The sequence below is a fragment of the Atheta coriaria genome, unplaced genomic scaffold, assembly GCF_025399875.1.
Source record: "Atheta coriaria isolate IRGN ID8LTWV9N9 unplaced genomic scaffold, Caltech_Dcor_3.1 hic_scaffold_4_pilon, whole genome shotgun sequence".
Classification (NCBI taxonomy): domain Eukaryota; kingdom Metazoa; phylum Arthropoda; class Insecta; order Coleoptera; family Staphylinidae; genus Dalotia; species Dalotia coriaria.
Window position 1 is genome coordinate 3,156,335 of NW_027045446.1, and position 19,145 is coordinate 3,175,479.

The window sequence follows — 19,145 nt, forward strand, 5'->3', positions numbered from 1 at the left end:
AGCGAGTGAATTATTTTTGAACCTAATAGGATTTTAGCTCAGAAGTGTGCAAAATTGAGAGCATATCTTGTGACATGGTAACTTCTCGTATAATGGGCTTCAATGTCAACATGTTGAATACTTATTGCACTTTTACCCTTTCTCTGTTTTTGGAGTGCAATATGCAAGATGTTTGCACCAATACCTGTTTTGTGAGTTTTTGTCATGTACTTGTACTTGTACTTGAAGATACTCGTATTTTGGTATTGCAAGGGTTGGTAGAGTTTTTGGTATAAATTGCGCTGGATGATTGCAGTTTGCATCAGAGTCTTCTGTGCTTCAGTTCTTCGAACAGTCACTACAGTACTTTAACAATCTTCAAATCTCCAAAATGGCATTCCAAGTATTTTTTTCTCTTCATTTACTAAAATTGATTCTAATAAGTTGATTTGTTGCAGTTTGTAGTCTTTGCCACACTTTTGGCAATTGCCAACGCTGGTCTCCTAGCAAGCCCACAACTTCAATACAGCGCACCATTGGCCTACGCTGCTCCAGTAAAAACCTACGCTGCACCAATCGCTAAAATCGCCACCCCTGTCCTCACCAAAACCCTGGTCCAAGAAGAATACGCCCCAGCTCAATACAACTTCGGTTATGATGTCCAGGATGGTCTCACTGGTGACAACAAGGAACAACATGAACAGCGTGACGGAGACATCGTCACCGGTCGTTATGCTTTGAACGATCCCGATGGTTACCGCCGTATTGTAGAATACACCTCTGACCCAATCCATGGATTCAACGCGGTTGTCCGTCGTGAACCACTCGGTGCCCCTGTTGTTACCAAGGTTGCCACCCCAGTCATCGCCAAAGTTGCCACACCTGTAGCATATGCTCCAGCGTTGCACGCTGCTCCCTTGGCCACACCATTGATCACCAAAACATTGGCAACTCCCATCAGCTACCAAGCTCCCGCTCCACTTGCCTACCAAGCACCAGCTCCTTTGACCTATGCTGCTCCAGCTCCTCTTGCTTATCAGGCCCCTATTGCCAAACTGGCATACCCAGCGCCCACAACCTACATTCACTAAGTGAAATACTCTGGCTGTTATTATATTTATTGACCTATTGTAAGACCCGCACCATCATTATAAATAAAATTTGATTATCATTTAATTTTAATTGAGTAATTTAATTTAAAACTGCAAAAAACATAAATATTTCCTGCTATTATTGTAATTGTTTAAAAAAAAGTAAATGCTAAAGAATAGCATGAGAATTCCGTGGGAATTTTAAGACAGATCATGGTCATTGAACACTCTCAATCTCAATATGCAGAATGAAGCAATTAACGCGCAAACAAATTCGGCGTTGCTATTGAGCGTGAATTACCAAAAATAAATATTCAAGTTTCTATTTCGTTCTATCGCGAGAGCAAATCTATTCATTTATGAATTATGATAATTTTATCGTTTTCAGTGTCAAATTTCAACATCACAAGGCTGATTTTATACGAATTAATGTTTAATATATTTTCGAACTTAAATTCAATACCAGAACAATTTTAATGCCATTAAAACATAAACTAATTGCGATTGCATTTATTGCAATTAATTTTAGGCAGATTTTAGGCGTTTTATTTGTGTGAATTTGATGTTATTAAAACTTAATAATCAATACTTGTATATTGCTTCATGATGATATTGCTACTGTCCAACGGCACATATGTTGTGTGATGTTAAAGTTGTAATTGATGTGCGCACCGTCTGTTGATGCGTGACGCAACACGTTCATGTCCACATTGTTTTGTAAAAAGCGCATTATTCCGTGCATGTCTCAACGCGTGGTGCAGCACGCTGAAAGTCGACATAAATAAGAAATTGACCTTTCCAAGGGCGGCGCATTGGTAACTGGCTGTGCTATGGCGAATTTAATTTCGGTCAATTTTGGGTAGGTCTCTGGTTCGCCCCACTAACTCTCCTCGCTTGGTTCCTCTTCGCGAAATATATAAGCGCAGCATGCAGGCGTACTCTTCACAATTCGGTCTTCAATCGCTTAGTCGAGTCAACATGGCATTCAAGGTAAATATCGATTTCTTTTGATTTTTCTAAAAAATATTTTTATGTTGAATAACAATAAATAATATTTATTTGTTGCAGTTTGTTTCTTTCGCCGCCCTTTTGGCTGTTGCCAATGCTGGAGTTTTGGCCCCAGTTGCCGCCCCCGTAGCCTACAGCGCCCATGCTGTAGCTGCCCCAGTAGCCCACGCTGCCTATGCTGCTCCAGTTGCCCACGCCTATGCTGCTCCCATTGCTAAAGTCGCCGCTCCAGTCGCCTATGCCGCCCCTGTAGCCTACGCCGCCCCAGTTGCCAAAGTAGCCGCCCCAGTTCTAGCCAAGACCGTTGTCGCTGAAGAATTCGACCCTCATCCACAATACCAATACGGTTACGGTGTTGAAGACCATCTGACTGGTGACAGCAAATCCCAACACGAAGTTCGTGATGGTGATGTTGTCCAAGGCTCCTACTCCGTTGTTGACCCAGACGGCACCAAGCGTACTGTTGACTACACCGCTGATGATGTCCATGGTTTCAACGCTGTTGTCCGCAAAGAGGCTTTGGTTGCTAAAGTAGCTGCTGCTCCAGTTGTTGCCAAAGTTGCCGCCCCTGTTGCCTATGCTGCTGCGCCAGTCGTCGCTAAGACCTATGCTGCTGCCCCAGTAGCCCACTACGCTGCTGCTCCAGTCGCACACTACGCAGCTGCCCCAGTTGCTCATGCCGTGCATGCCGCCCCAGTTGCCGCCCCTCTTGGTGCTGCCTACTACCATCACTAAATGTGTCATATGACTCTTTGTATATATAACTTAATGTGTAACTATTTTATTTTTTAATTTACCAATTTATTAAAGCAAATTGAAAATTAATATCCATTGATTATATTAAAACACCCTGTATGTTATGTACATCCATGTGGATTGTATCATGCAAATTGAGTCATGTTTGCATCTGAAGGCCCAGGACACGAATCTAATAGCTTTCTACCAAACATGATTTACTATTCAAAGAACGTACCTACCCAACATGCAAAACAGCAAGACGTGCTGAAACCACCAAATAGAAAACGTTTTTTAATTAACTTAACTAATTTTTAACTTTTTTCCTCCCCCGCTGAATCAATGAGAATACAAATTTTAACCGAAACAAAGATCCCAGATCCCTGTGGTAATTAGAGTATGTATATTGTCGAACTACTAGTTCTGAATCTCTCTGCCTTCGGCATACATTTAAGAAGTCAAACTAATTAATTAGTTTGTTCCAGCTCGGCACCGCCTGCCGCGCTCGCAATTATTCTCGATCTCGCTCTGCCTCTCTATCGATAAGTGACATTTTCGAGAAAGACGAAAACGTGCAGTTGTGAGATAACTAAACAGAGAAATTGCAAAGGAGACGTCAAACTATGTCTTAAACTAATGCAAATTAAATTAGCCCGGTACCCATAACGCACATCCCATGCGATCAATCAATGTGAAATTCCACAGCGGAAAGACACCAACTGAAAATCGAATTGTTTCATCAACAAGTTCCCCGAAGGAGGATGAATGAGTATCTTTGGATTCTATTTGTTATGAAGACGTTGACGTGTCTGCTGAAATAATTGTCAGAAAACGCATGACGCACACCGCACATTTCTCAATTTCCTGTGGATTAATTCGCGCATGGTCACATAATATGCGCTGGCGCAAAATTTCAATCACGCAATACCATCGAACTTGATTGAATTGTTTTACGAGTAGTTAAGAAGAAATTAACCTTGGTTATATTGTAAATTGTAAAGTAATCACTTCGTGAAGACCTAATTGTTATAGTTTAATAAAAATTGCTGAGATTACGTGTGATTTATGTGATATATTTAGTTGATTGTTGGTAGAGTGTAAAATCATTATGATTCTTGGCGTGGCAATAAAATTGGGTTAGGGTCTGATGGAATTGCCGTCGGCGCAAACGAAAGTGGAGCCATTGAATGACCTGCTCGCGCAATCTGATCGCTGGGCGCAGAAAAAGTGAGACATTTCGACGACGAGTGAAATCCGTGCGCGTAGGTAACCGTGACCTTGTTTGAGGTGGGTCCGCAATTAGGGTGTGGATGAACCACCACCAAAAATTGTGAATGTGTTAATCAAGTATATAAACTCGGTGATCCGGAACGGTGAGCACAGTTCACTCGTTGACTAGTCTCAAGACATCAAGTAAAATGGCTTTCAAGGTATGGACTATTAACCATCAAATTGATTATAGTGTTTAAAGTGTTATGAGGTAGTGAATTAGTGGATATTAAATTACGATTTGTTTCTAGTTCGTCGCTCTCGCTACCCTCTTGGCTGTTGCCAATGCTGGTCTCCTCCCAGCCGCTCCAGTGGCTTATGGTGGATACGCCGCCCCAGTGGCCCATGCCGCTTATGCTGCCCCAGTTGCTCATGCTTATGCTTCCCCCATCGCTAAAGTCGCTGCCCCAGTCGCTTATGCTGCCCCAGTTGCCAAGGCTGTTGTTGCTGAAGCCTACGACCCTCATCCACAATACAACTACGGATATGGTGTTGATGACCATCTGACTGGTGACAGCAAGAGCCAACACGAACAACGTGACGGTGATGTTGTCCAGGGTTCTTACTCCTTGACCGACTCTGATGGTTTCCGTCGTACTGTTGACTACACCGCTGACCCAATCCACGGTTTCAACGCTGTTGTTCGTCGTGAGCCTCTCGCCGTTAAGGCTGTTGCCCCAGTCGTCGCCAAGGTCGCTGCTCCAGTCGCCTATGCCGCTCCAGTAGCTAAGGTCGCCGCTTACGCCGCCCCAGTTGCTCATGCTGCCTATGCTGCCCCAGTAGCCCACGCTTATGCTGCTCCAGTAGCTCATGCCTACGCTGCCCCAATCGCTAAGGTTGCCGCTCCAGTAGCCTACGCCGCTGGCCCAGCTGCCTACTACCACCATTAAGGATTCCAAAAATCTCAGCATATATTTATTATATTTATTACTGAAAAAATAAAATCTATGCAACTGCTAAACTATTGTGCTTTCATCCCCTTTAACCCTCTTTCTAAAGACCCCGAATAGATCTATCGCTTATTCCAAGTCAGATTTCGTATATAATTTAACCCCATAATTATATATCAGCTAAAAAATAACAAAAATTGATCAATTATTCTCTCTGGAGCTAAATTAACTTGAAGCATTTTAATGTTGATGTTGATTGCTTATGTTTGATATGATTGATTAAATAATAAAAGTTTTGTCAATCTTGATGGTTCATGTGTTAATAAAGCGAAATATTTCTTATACATTTATAGTTTCACTTTAATAAATTTCCTGATTACTTCCTAATTTCAATTTTCATTTTTTTGTTCAAAAACAAACGTAGTTTTAGAAATGGGCTGCCAATAACACAATATAATTTAGATAAGCTAATGACGCATAAAAATTTACCATTTAACCATCCGCAGACTATAATACTCATATTACTGTAATAGAGAAAGTACTGCCATTGTACTACTCTAATTTAGCTGCATGAATGGCTGATGTAATACAGATCGAGTTAGACAAGATCATAAAATTGCGTGGGCCGCATTCTGTCACTAACAACAATTTCAGCCACATATCTGTTCTAAACTTATACGTCAAATCAAAGCACATTTGGTATTATGTGACAGTAATATGTCTAAGGCTAAGGACAAAATTCCAAAATTACCTCAATGTGATCTAGATTATAAGACTTGATTAAAAACCACAAAAAGAGTCAAAACCCGCTGAATAAATGTATTTATAAAACTGGAGCATTTCTAATTACACACATCTAATCGCGTATAATTTGCGTGCGTAATATTACGCGTATCCCAAAACTCGAACAGTGCCCAAGCAAGTTTGCAAATACACGTATCTTATCGATGGTGAGGTGACCAATCAATATTTCGCATTGTTACGACATATTATCCGGTTGGCGAATTGGTGGTGTATTATATCCAGTATAAATAGCAGTACAAGTCACTGTTGGAGTATAGTTTGTTTCGAACTCAACTGAACAACATCAACATGGTCTTCAAGGTACTTGTTTAGTGTTACATCGACTATTAAACAAAGACTTTTGCAAGGAGCTATAATCGGATTATCTGTTTACAGTTTGTCGCTTTCGCCGCTTTGGTCGCCGCTGCCAATGCTGGTGTGATTGCTAACACCTACGCCGCCGCCCCCTTGGCTTACGCAGCCCCTATTGCTAAAGTAGCCGCTCCTTTGGCTTATGCTGCCCCAGTAGCCAAGGCTGTTGTTGCTGAGGCCTACGACCCTCATCCACAATACAACTACGGATATGGTGTTGATGACCATCTGACCGGTGACAGCAAGAGCCAACACGAACAACGTGATGGTGATGTTGTCCAGGGTTCTTATTCCTTGACCGACTCTGATGGTTTCCGTCGTACTGTTGACTACACCGCTGATCCAATCCACGGTTTCAACGCTGTTGTCCGTCGTGAACCCCTTGCCGTTAAGGCTGTTGCCCCAGTCGTTGCCAAAGTAGCCGCTCCCCTCGCCTATGCTGCCCCAGCTGCCTACTACCACCATTAAATGAAAAATTTATTTATTTATTTATTTATGCTGAAATAAATTATTGAAAAACCTAGTTTTGAGTAATCACTTTTTACACCCGGATGAGCTATCGATGAGTTTGCATCTGACAAACTTCATTAAATAATTTGATTTGTTGTGCACCAGTACTTTGAAATCAAATAAATTTTCATGAATATTATGCTCGCATATCATAATAAATATTGGAAATGCAACAACATTTTTGAAATTATTATATACTTTGATATAGTCATTAAACTAAATATTCGCATTGTTTATACAGAATTATCATATATAGAATTTAACGAACCAAAAAATTGCCAAAATTTTTTTCTATTTTACCCATTTTTCCTTATGAATTATTTTCAATTCCTCTTATTTTCCCGATTTTATTATTTTCTAATAGAGAATTTCTCGTAGATTCATAATCTTCAATCCGCTCTTCTCTATCGCTTTGAGGTTACGAAATATTCACCGAAAAACTTTTCATTAAAAATATGAAAAAGCACCCTTTATAGTATTTTTAGTCACTTTTTCTAAATTTTGCCGATATAAATTTTTATATTTTATTATATTAAATTATACTATAAACAAAATTCCGTAAAGTAAGCATCTGTAATCGGTTTGTATCCATCGCTTTTAATTTTCAAGATTAACGAGTAATCGTATAATAATGATTTCCAGGTAAACACAAATTAATTTCCATTATTCACGTAGACACTTCTGAACATATTCTCCGCTATCAAACAAAATAATGCAATTAACGGAAATCTACTTAAGGCAATAATACCTACATTCATTTTCATCATAATGCATAGAAAACAATTAGTAATTATGAATAATTAGTACAATGCTCAATAATAATATAAATCCGAGGACGTAATTTGTTAATGTTACTTCAACTGTTAGCTGTATGAGGTCTGTTACCAAATGACAAAAATAATAATAAAAAGTGAAAACCATTTCTCCGAAGCACAATTTTCGATTGCTCCAGTTTAAATGTGAACAAGTTTAGACGACCTTGTCTTGCGGTGGTGGTAGCAGGTCATAACCGAATAATGAAATCCTTGCTAACCGTCGCGTCAGAGAAAGCTTTTTTCATACGATATAAATAGCCGCACGAGCCAATGGTCAATCACAGTTTGTTTGTAACTCAACACAACAGCTTCATCATGGTCTTCAAGGTACATGCTTCTTACATTTACCAAAGACTATTGTGCCTCGCCAACAACAACGAGTTTATTAATTGGATTATTTAATTTTAGTTCGTCGCTTTCGCCGCTTTGGTCGCCGCCGCCAATGCTGGTGTGATTGCCAACACCTACGCCGCCGCCCCTTTGGCTTACGCCGCCCCTATTGCTAAAGTAGCCGCTCCCTTGGCTTATGCTGCCCCAGTTGCCAAGGCCGTAGTTGCTGAAGCCTACGACCCTCATCCACAATACAGCTACGGATATGGTGTTGATGACCATCTGACCGGTGACAGCAAGAGCCAAGTTGAATCCCGTGACGGAGATGTTGTCCAGGGCTCTTACTCCTTGACCGACTCTGATGGTTTCCGTCGTACTGTTGACTACACCGCTGACCCAATCCACGGTTTCAACGCTGTTGTCCGTCGTGAACCCCTTGCCGTTAAGGCTGTTGCACCAGTCGTCGCCAAGGTCGCTGCTCCAGTCGCCTATGCCGCCCCAGTAGCTAAGGTCGCCGCTTACGCCGCCCCCATTGCCCATGCTGCTTATGCTGCCCCCATTGCCCACCACGCCTATGCTGCCCCAGTAGCTCACGCTGCCTACGCCGCCCCAATCGCTCACCACGCCTATGCTGCTCCAGTTGCTCATGCTTACGCCGCCCCAGTCGTCGCTAAAGTAGCTGCCCCAGTCGCCGCCTACTCCACCTATGCTTCCCCAGCTGCCGTGTACCACCATTAAATTATTAAAAATTGTAACCTAATTTATGATGAAATAAAATATTGAAAATCCAAGATATGCTTTTACTTTATCAATTGAAAACTGATCTATACCCTTGCTCTATTATTACGCAAACTGCTTCTATTTGCAATAATTTAATTAGTTAATAATTAATATTATTAGGTAGTGACCTTGTAAATTTTAGCGGGTACAAGGTGAATACCTAAATTCATAACTGCTCCATAAAAGTAACTATCCATATGGTACTATTTTAGCGGAATATTTGTAAATATTTTTAAGGAATAATATTCTACATATTTTCATGGTTCATGAACATCCACAAAATTGTAATTAACACATTTATATGCATAATAAAAGTATGCATAAAAAAAATGAATACATCATTATGTAATATTCTCTCTATAATTTCTACACGCAAGAAAATTCTTTTATAAAAATTCGGTTAGTGAAAGATGAGAATAAATTTTATTTAAATAAAAAGAATGTAGATTACTTCTTAAATTTACCAGATAATATAATATAGTAGAATGAGCAATAGACTAAGAGCCCGTGACGGCCAGACATTCGTCATTTTAGGAAAGATGAAATTTTGTCCATGTATTTCTCCAACACAGGTAAGAACGATCCCCCATTGTGAAACCTGGATCGTGGTTCCTTTGGCAGTTAACAGCCAACAAAGATGTACACTTGATGACCTATGTTTCGTTATTTTAGCAAACTCCATTTTTGCATATTTTGTACGAAACATTATTATAACATGCGCTGCTCATTGCCAGTCACCTGGTATGGTTCCAACCCTAGCCAGACACCCCTAAAGTATAATATTTTTGAACTGTTTTACTTTCGTTATATCAGGAAAGCTGAATTTGATACACATTATACAGAGAGCTATGAAATTGTGTTTTCTTTCGCGCCAGACAGTTTGGTCGGTTCTATCATCCTGCCAGACGCATTGAAAGTGTATAAAAGTTGCAAAAGTTAAATTGTGTAAACATGAAAATTTCAGAGAATAGTTATTTTATTTGAACAAATATTTAATAATAATCATCACTGTCGTCGATAACTTTGCGATTCGTTCTTTTCTATCTTCTTTAGTTTACGAGATATTAGCAATTGAAATAAAACGTCAAAAATTGAAAAATTGCACTTTTGAGCACTTTCAGTCGCGGTTTCAGTCGCGGTATCGAGAACAATGATAAAAATTAATAAAGATTTGTTAAAATAAAATTACTATTTTCTGAAACTTTCATGTTTAAACAATTTAACTTTTGCAACTTTTATACACTTTCAATGCGTCTGGCAAGATGATAGAACCGTCCAAACTGTCTGGCGTGAAAGAAAACACAGTTTCATAGCTCTCTGCATAATGTGACTCAAATTCAGCTTTCCTGATATAACGAAAGTAAAGCAGTTCAAAAATATTATAGTTTAGGGGTGTCTGGCTAGGGTTGGAACCATACTAGGTGTCTGGCAATTAGTAGCGCATGTTATAATAATGTTACGAACAAAATATGTAAAAATGGAGTTTGCTAAAATAACGAATTTGAGGTCATCATTTGTACATCTTTGTTGGCTGTTAACTGCCAAAGGAACCACGATCCAGGTTTCATAATTGGGGATCGTTCTTACCTGTGTTGGAGAAACACATGGACAAAATTTCATCTTTCCTAAAATGACGAAAGTCTGGCCGTCACTGGCTCTCGCTCTACAATTACTATTACGTGGATCAAGTGTGAATTAAATAAATGACCGACATTCCATTCGTGCGTGTAAATTCACAAAAGAGTATGCTAATCGATAATTTAATATATGTTTTGGTGCCAATGAAATTGAAATTGATCGAGATTTGATTAAGAGAGGCCAAAAACCAAAGCAATGCGAAGGTTTTGTCGAACAAGTTTTCTGATGTAATGAGACGTAATGCTTTTGTGCTTCGATTAATCTAATTAAGTAATTAATAGTGAAATAATTAATAGCGCTCCTTGCAAATGTCAAATTAAGAAAACCCCATATTTGTTCGATTTTGCACATGATTTCGTTGATTTTATAATGTGGTACAAATTGATTAGCATTTTAAATCATCGAATTGAACTGGAGCACATCTAAATTATGTTTCAAGTATTGATGACGACCTTAAACAAGGGCGTGTCTGCTTAATTTGGTTTTCAGATTAAAATATTCATCACATTTTGTGTATAAAAGCGCAGGTTTGAACTGAAATCATCACAGTTGTCTATCGTCAACAGTTCTTATCAATACTTCAAAATGGTCTTCAAAGTAAGATTTTAATAAGAGTTAAAATTAAATTATTATCAAATAATAATTATTTTTTGTTTAGTTTGTTGCTTTCGCCGCCTTGGTCGCCGCCGCCAATGCTGGTGTCATTGCCAATACCTACGCCGCCGCCCCAGTGGCCTACTCCGCCCATGTTGCCACCCCATTGACCTATGCTGCTCCCATCGCTAAAGTAGCTACTCCAGTCATTGCTAAGGCCGTTGTTGCTGAACCCTTCGATGCTCATCCACAATACAACTACGGATACTCCGTTCAAGATGGTTTGACCGGTGACAGCAAGACCCAGCATGAACAACGTGACGGAGATGTTGTTCAAGGCCAATACACCGTTGTTGATGCTGATGGTTTCCGTCGTGTTGTTGACTACACCGCTGACCCAATCCACGGTTTCAACGCTGTTGTCCGTCGTGAACCCCTCGCTGTTAAGGTCGCCGCCCCAGTTGTTGCTAAAGTAGCTGCCCCAGTTGCTTACGCCGCCCCAATCGCCAAAGTTGCCACCTATGCTGCTCCAGTTGCTCATGCCACCTATGCTGCCCCAATTGCCCACCACGCCTATGCTGCCCCAGTAGCTCATGCCTACGCCGCCCCAGTCGTCGCTAAAGTTGCTGCCCCAGTTGCCGCCTACTCTACCTTTGCTTCCCCAGCTGCCGTCTACCACCATTAAATAATTTATTAAAATTATTTATTTAATTTATTGTGATTAATAAAGCAAAACTGCAAAACTATGAATGATTACAGTTTTTAAAATCCTACATCATGTAAACTGAATTGAGCAAAAAACAGCTTTCTACCTAGCTTCTAAAAAACTTTATTGCATTGCCCACGTCATTGGTAAACGACAAGTATTCAAATTTATGGAAAATGTCATTTAACTGGATTTAACTGGAGCAATTCTTTTGACAAGTCAAATAAATTGCTGATTATTTATTTGATTTGCCACAAAATAACGAAAATTACCTAATTTACACCTCTGGTTTCTATGGTGGTAGACAATGTGGCAGGGAAATTCAATCCAATATAAATATGCGGTATTATTTTAGCAAAAGCACAGTTGATCACTCAACAGTTCAATCCTACAAACTCAAAATGGTCTTCAAAGTAATACTGATATTATTATAACTTAGATTGACTCCAATACTTAATCATTTTTCTTTCAGTTTGTTGTCTTTGCCGCTCTGGTCGCCGCCGCCAATGCTGGTATAATCGCCAATACCTACGCCGCCCCATTGGCTTACTCTGCTCATATTGCAACTCCAGTTGCCACTCCAGTTCTTGCAAAAACCGTCGTTGCTGAACCCTACGACCCTCATCCACAATACAACTATGGATATGGTGTTGATGACCATCTGACTGGTGACAGCAAAAGCCAAGTTGAATCCCGTGATGGTGATATTGTCCAGGGTTCTTACTCCTTGACCGATGCTGATGGTTTCCGTCGTACTGTTGACTACACCGCTGACCCAATCCACGGTTTCAACGCTGTTGTCCGTCGTGAACCCCTCGCTGTTAAGGTTGCAACCCCAGTTGTCGCCAAAGTAGCTGCCCCAGTTGCTTATGCTGCTCCAATTGCACATGCCACCTATGCCGCCCCCATTGTCCATCACGCCTATGCCACTCCAGTAGCTCATGCTTATGCTGCTCCAGCTGCCATTTATCACCATTAGATTCATATGATTTATACAATTATGTATTTATTTATAACTAAATAAAATATAAAATTTTACAGTAAATTTCTTCATTTCTCCAAGAAAACACAAGTTCTTCGATTTCTAAACAAAAACCCAAAACACAAAATAAACATAAATCTAAATTTTACGCCCTGGTCCGCTGGCGTCTTTGAGAAGAACATAATCACCTAATTAATTTCCATAACAAATTATCGTTGCAGTCCTTAGTACTTGCACACCGAAGCGCGTCCCGTAATTGCCCCATCAATTCCAATTTCAAGATATTCCGCGCAGTTAGGGTGAACATAATTCACATCGAATCGGATTTATCTTGCAACGGCAACGGCTTTGCATTCGGCATTCAGTGTTCAGCATTCAGCATTCAACGTTCAGCAGACTGCAGCAAACTGCCGCGTGCATTCTGTAATCAGCTTTCGCCAATGGCTAAACTTGGACTTAATGGCGGCGACGCGCTTGGGACTTAGACTTGTAACTCAAGTCACCTGGCAAATGATAGACTGTAAATCGTATTCCTTGATTGTCAACTGAATATATCTGGACACGTGGAAATTCCAAAAAAGTTTTTCTACTTCCATTATTAAAACGCAAGTTTTTCTACGGTTTTGAGACACATGGAGTCGTACTTTAAACACGGACGGACAATGCCGTGACTAATGTACTTTAGTCACAGGCTTTAGTCATAAATTGCGTACGCATCACGTGGTTAAACGTTGTTAAACACTCGATTGATTAAACGCTTGCTACGCTCGCTTTTAATCAAATCCGTGACAAAAATTCTTGTTTAGCCACTTAATATTTAATTATTTTCAGATTTTCGAAGGCTAAAACTCCTGAAGTCAAATTCTGTAGCACCAATTGTAATAATTCTTTTATTTTCAAAGTTTTATATGATTATTATAGTACCTAGATATCCAAAAATATAATATTTAATTAAAATATAATAAAATCTTAATTTATTCTGAATAAATTTCCAAATTGAAGTCATGATCGCTATTAATATAAACGAATTCATAACGCCAAGTTCAAGTTCCGACCAATTAACGAATGTCACTCTAAAGCAAAGTGTTTGCATAATAGACAACTAGTTGTGTCAACTCATGACCATTGATATATTTTGATTCACATTTAAAGTGATTTGCATTATTCTTTCTTCACTTTCCCGCATGGTTTTAAGCTTGACCACCAGTTGGTATTTTACTAAAATTGTAAAACTGGAGCAGCTTCAATGATACAAATGAGTATTATTCGCAGAGATAATCTAACCAGTCACGCCTTTGTCCAAAATTTACATCGCGTTACGCAAGTGTAAAGTTATACGGGCCAAGAAATTAGTATATAAGCGAAATGGAGTTGATGGCTTATCACAGTTGTCCCAATAGTCAACCAACACACAACAAACAAAATGGTCTTCAAAGTAAGTCTACTTGTTTAATATTACTGAGTAATATTTCTTTAAATAAATGTTATTTATGTTTAGTTCGTCGCTTTCGCCGCTTTGGTCGCCGCCGCCAATGCTGGTGTGATTGCCAACACCTACGCCGCCTCCCCATTGGCTTACGCCGCCCCTATTGCTAAGGTAGCCGCTCCCTTGGCTTACGCCGCCCCCGTTGCCAAGGCTGTTGTTGCTGAGGCCTACGACCCTCATCCACAATACAACTACGGATATGGTGTTGATGACCATCTGACCGGTGACAGCAAGAGCCAAGTTGAATCCCGTGACGGAGATGTTGTCCAGGGTTCCTACTCCTTGACCGATGCTGATGGTTTCCGTCGTACTGTTGACTACACCGCTGACCCAATCCACGGTTTCAACGCTGTTGTCCGTCGTGAACCCCTTGCCGTTAAGGCTGTTGCCCCAGTCGTCGCCAAGGTCGCTGCTCCAGTCGCTTATGCCGCCCCCATCGCCCACCACGCCTACGCCGCCCCAATTGCTCACGCTACCTACGCCGCCCCTATCGCTCACCACGCCTATGCTGCCCCAGTAGCTCATGCTTACGCCGCCCCTGTCGTCGCTAAAGTAGCTGCCCCAGTCGCCGCTTACTCCACCTACGCTTCCCCAGCCGCCGTGTACCACCATTAAATTATTTTAAATTAAGTTTATTTATCATGCATTAAAAATGTTCGAAAAACACACTCCATGTTTTATTTACCTTCATGAAACTAATTAAATACCCGACTAACTACATTGTTGATTATTTAAAAACATTTCGTAATTACAATCACAAATTCAATGTGCTAAAAGCATAGCTTTCAGCGCAAACAAAACGACACATCATTCATTCCCGGCGCAAATTTTTAATAATTAGGTTTGCATACTTTTATAGCTGACAACCAAAATGCGTTCATATTATAATTATAGTCATTTACATGTGAGCGTGCCCGAAGCGCCATGGTTCGCAATTCTGACCAGCGTACTCCGAGCGCATTAAAATTTCATTCAACTTTTTGATTTACGACGAATGACTGTTTACTATTTTGTTAATTGCAAAAACGCTCGAGCTTGCAACTAGTTCGTTTAAAAACATGCCCGCACTAGTTCTATACTACAACCAGGGCACAAAAAATTCATTTAAAAATCTTTTATATTTATGGAAGTATAAATATAGAAACGCGTAATAATATGTAATTGTAAAATATTATAAATGTTTAACTCATTATTTATTTCAATTAAATTCAATTTTTTGTAGCGTATTGCAAAACTGGTTGGATTTGACATTTTCCACTTGTAGCTTGTCACTGCGATAATTCAAACAAATAAACACAGAGTTTTATTTGTGTTGAAGAACGCCAAAGGCAACAACAAACAAATGCATTTAATCACTACAACTGCACTGCAAAACCATATTTCAATAAAGTTTTACGCAAAAAATATACGAATTTAAAACAGATTTTTTATTCGTGTTAAAAATTAACACAACTTCCTTATTGAACTCCTAAAAATACTCCTCTTACTCGTACACGTAAACAAATTAAAAAATCGTTTATAAAAAGCACACGTGTTGATTTTATTGATGATGCGACGCAGTAACGTCGCAACGTGACTTTATTATTTACGAGCTGCCGGTCAAATTAAGAAACGAAGCGATGCGTGATATGCTTTTGCAACGAAATTGACATTTCACCGAAATGCGATGACGAAAATATATCGTACACATAACTGGATCAGTCGCATTGTCACCATTCGCTGCTGTTTGCCCAACGGACAGCAGTTGATTTAGATGCTCGAGTGAGAATCAATTATGGCGTTTATGTAGCATTTAAAACCGTGTGTGTAATTGCACAACGTTATGAAATCGCAGTGCGTGTGTGTTTACACCTGAACTTCAAAATGTTATGAAAGTGTTATAATTTCCAAATGCGATCAGCGCTGGCGGCGTGTCACCTGATTATAGGAATTTGCTGCTTTGATATTTGCTCGGAGTATTTAATGCATACTAATCTTGTATCTTGACCTTAACGCAGTTTTTTTTGAGAGTTGAGATTTCGGAGTTTATGGCGTTTAATGAGATGGCGACGGATGTCGATATGGGGACATGATGCTGGTATAAATAGCAATTGGACAAGATTAGAAGCATAATTCGATCAGCTCTCAATCAAGAAACATGGCTTTCAAGGTATCATATCAACTATGTCATAAAAATATCAATCTAAAAACTTTTGTTAATTTTTAGTTTGTCGCTTTTGCCGCCCTTCTGGCTGTGGTCAATGCCGGGGCACCAATTGGTTTCCATCAGGCCCATCCACTTGCAACCGCGGCGTATTCCGCCTCACCAGCGATTGCTTATGCGGCGTCTGCACCAGTAGCTCACTATGCTGACGCTCCAGTTGCTCATCATGCCTATGCCGCCCCCATTGCCGCCTATGCTGCTCCAGTCGCCAAAGCCGTCGTCGCTGAAGCCTACGACCCTCATCCACAATACTCCTTTGCTTACGGTGTAGAAGACCCTTTGACCGGCGACAGCAAGAACCAGGAAGAGCATCGTGATGGTGATGTTGTCCAGGGTTCTTACTCTTTGACCGATTCTGATGGTTTCCGTCGTACTGTTCAATATTCAGCTGATCCAATTAATGGATTCAACGCTGTGGTCCACAGACAACCTTTGGCTGTAAAGGTTGCTAAAGTTGCTGCACCAGTTGCTGCTTATGCTGCTCATGCACCACTTGCATACAGCTCACCTGCTTATTACCATTAAATATTGACATATTTATTTTTATATTGATGTACAAACAAAAAGACAAATATTTTGTTATAAGATGATAAATAAAAACTATATATATTAATATGTGCCCTTTTTTCTTTAAATTTAATTAAAAAATATTATTTATTCATCGCAGAAGACAATTTATGCAATCTAATTTAATTTTACGTCAAAGTTATTTGCGCTCTATTGTGTTTTTAATTATTAATGAAATTCCTGCTTCAATTAATTAATTAATTCCTATCGAAACTGAACTATAAACATCGTAAATTTAATTAGCATGAGATGAAATTATATAATCATACCTCATTCCTCGAATAATTTCTGGAATACATCCTACAAACTGTTCTGTATATCAAAATAGCCAAATCCGATTGATTGATATATGCGCCAATTTGGCAACTAAGAATTCCGAGCACATTGTCATATGCAAACAGTTCACCGGTAAAGACAGCTCCCAGTTACATGGAACATTGTGTGCGGCATTGTAACCGACGTGAATGTGAATTCTGAATATTAGTTATGTTTAGAGGGCCCAACCACAAACGTATTATGAATTTACGTGCGAGGTTGCAACAGCACAGCGCTATCAAAATCGATATTGTTGCTGCCTGCTACCAAATCAAACCAGCATAATAATAAGCGTGCATAACAGTTAACAAAACGGCGATGGCGATGTGGATGGCGATGGCGAGAAAGTACTTTGGAATCGTGTCAACCGAATAAATCAAAGCAGTTTTATTGCGGAATTAATCTTGACCTTACCCAAAACGCAGAGGTAGAAAAATGGTGAAGTAGAAGAGGTGGTAGGTGTACCATTCTGTTACATCATAGCTTTGGGTAGTACGGTTGTGGATAGGTATAAATATCGAGGTTTGATAGTTGATTGTTATCACACTCAGTCCAACTCTTGTACAATCAACAACAATCAATCAAAATTAAAAATGTTCAAGGTAGGTGCCTATTCAAACCATCTAAACCCTCAAAATATGGAATTATGGTTTAATATTTCTGTTTTTGTTTAGTTTGTTGCTTTCTTCGCCCTTTTGGCTGTGGCCAACGCTGGTCTCCTCCCAGCCGCCCCAGTGGCTTACGCCCACGCCCCAGTGGCCTACGCCGCCCCCGTTGCCAAGGCTGTTGTTGCTGAAGCCTACGACCCTCATCCACAATACACTTTCGGATATGGTGTTGATGACCATCTGACTGGTGACAGCAAGACCCAAGAAGAACACCGTGATGGCGATGTGGTCCAAGGATCTTACTCTTTGACCGACTCTGATGGTTTCCGTCGTACTGTGCAATACACCGCTGACCCAATCCACGGTTTCAACGCTGTTGTACATCGTGAGCCTTTGGCCGTTAAAGTAGCCGCCCCCGTCGTCGCTAAAGTAGCTGCTCCAGTCGCCTATGCCGCCCCAGTAGCTCATGCTGCTTACGCTGCCCCAATTGCTCACCACGCCTACGCTGCTCCAGCCATCGCATACCACCATTAATTTTATAGAAACTTATAGATTTTTTATTTATTTGTTGATTTTTGAAACGAAATGAAATAGATATTTTATATGTCACACCAATCTGATATTATTAATATCCTTGGAAGTGCAAAGCAATCAATTTTAGAAGGGTTTAATTCCCATGACGTCGATTACTATCCCAACTATTTGTTATTAAGTAATATTGATACGTAGAAAGACATAAAACTAATTCAACTTAAAAAATCATAAATAACATCATAAATTTCATGATTTAGAAAATTTTTCAATAAAGGAATCCAATTTTTCTTATTAACAATATCAAAATATACGATTTAAAAGCCCATATGTAAATATATACAAAGAAATATTACCCTGCTGTGGCATTTCTGAATGTATAATTCAAGAGGCAGTAGCACACGAGCAGTTCGCAAGCTTTACCGGTACCAATGGCACATTACGCATCATCTACATGATGTTCGCATAAAATTAAGCTCCCTTGCACTGCAAACGACGCCCGGGGTTTCGCCATCTTAATATTTGGTCGTTACCAAATTTCACCTATTGCCCTCCTCCTACCCTACCGTACCCACTAGCAAAGGTATTCTCTTTTCGGGGAACTCTAGAAATTGAGCTTAATATCCGAGTGCTTTTCGAAAGCACTGTTTTAATATGCAAATGCTAACTATTCAAACGCAGCCATGTCGTCGTTTCACTAACCTTTTCGCGCTAACATATTACTTTTCGCATCTTCCTTTGAAAGCTCTTTCCGCCCGCTGTTTCCGCAAAAAGCCCAGCGATATAGCACGCACTCGCAGATAAAACATTGCCAGGTAGTTTATTACGCTTACCTGGAACAAACAAACAAAGATATAAATTAGAGTGACATTTTTCTTATTACGCGAGATGTTGAGATGGAGCTCGCATTACTTTATGAGAGGAATCTAATATTTTAAACTCTGGCAGACAGC

The 19,145-nt window shown here is 39.9% G+C and overlaps 7 protein-coding genes and 1 pseudogene across 12 annotated transcripts in view; 7 read left to right on the top strand and 1 right to left on the bottom strand.

Annotated features, from left to right (window-relative positions):
• Window positions 1–19,145, bottom strand: part of dlg1 (discs large 1) — a 142,891-nt gene that overhangs the window by 65,188 nt on the left and 58,558 nt on the right. The window lies entirely within an intron of this gene.
• LOC135791327 (larval cuticle protein A3A-like) lies at window positions 260–1,155 on the top strand. The gene is made up of 2 exons (XM_065301708.1): window positions 260–382; window positions 438–1,155. Exons 1-2 carry the CDS (start codon window positions 371–373, stop codon window positions 1,068–1,070), a joined length of 645 nt encoding a protein of 214 aa, XP_065157780.1. The 5' UTR covers window positions 260–370; the 3' UTR covers window positions 1,071–1,155.
• LOC135791323 (larval cuticle protein A3A-like) lies at window positions 2,029–2,903 on the top strand. The gene is made up of 2 exons (XM_065301705.1): window positions 2,029–2,060; window positions 2,139–2,903. Exons 1-2 carry the CDS (start codon window positions 2,049–2,051, stop codon window positions 2,811–2,813), a joined length of 687 nt encoding a protein of 228 aa, XP_065157777.1. The 5' UTR covers window positions 2,029–2,048; the 3' UTR covers window positions 2,814–2,903.
• Window positions 4,210–5,043, top strand: LOC135791326 (larval cuticle protein A3A-like). Its single transcript, XM_065301707.1, has 2 exons — window positions 4,210–4,243; window positions 4,334–5,043. The coding sequence occupies exons 1-2, from the start codon at window positions 4,232–4,234 to the stop codon at window positions 4,970–4,972; spliced, it is 651 nt and encodes a 216-aa protein (XP_065157779.1). The 5' UTR covers window positions 4,210–4,231; the 3' UTR covers window positions 4,973–5,043.
• On the top strand, window positions 6,050–6,650 carry LOC135791333 (larval cuticle protein A3A-like). The gene is made up of 2 exons (XM_065301713.1): window positions 6,050–6,076; window positions 6,152–6,650. The coding sequence occupies exons 1-2, from the start codon at window positions 6,065–6,067 to the stop codon at window positions 6,593–6,595; spliced, it is 456 nt and encodes a 151-aa protein (XP_065157785.1). The 5' UTR covers window positions 6,050–6,064; the 3' UTR covers window positions 6,596–6,650.
• Window positions 7,756–8,520, top strand: LOC135791325 (larval cuticle protein A3A-like). The gene is made up of 2 exons (XM_065301706.1): window positions 7,756–7,779; window positions 7,861–8,520. The coding sequence occupies exons 1-2, from the start codon at window positions 7,768–7,770 to the stop codon at window positions 8,518–8,520; spliced, it is 672 nt and encodes a 223-aa protein (XP_065157778.1). The 5' UTR covers window positions 7,756–7,767.
• Window positions 10,786–18,661, top strand: LOC135790678 (uncharacterized; annotated as a pseudogene).
• On the top strand, window positions 15,961–16,784 carry LOC135791329 (larval cuticle protein A3A-like). The gene is made up of 2 exons (XM_065301710.1): window positions 15,961–16,117; window positions 16,175–16,784. Exons 1-2 carry the CDS (start codon window positions 16,106–16,108, stop codon window positions 16,694–16,696), a joined length of 534 nt encoding a protein of 177 aa, XP_065157782.1. The 5' UTR covers window positions 15,961–16,105; the 3' UTR covers window positions 16,697–16,784.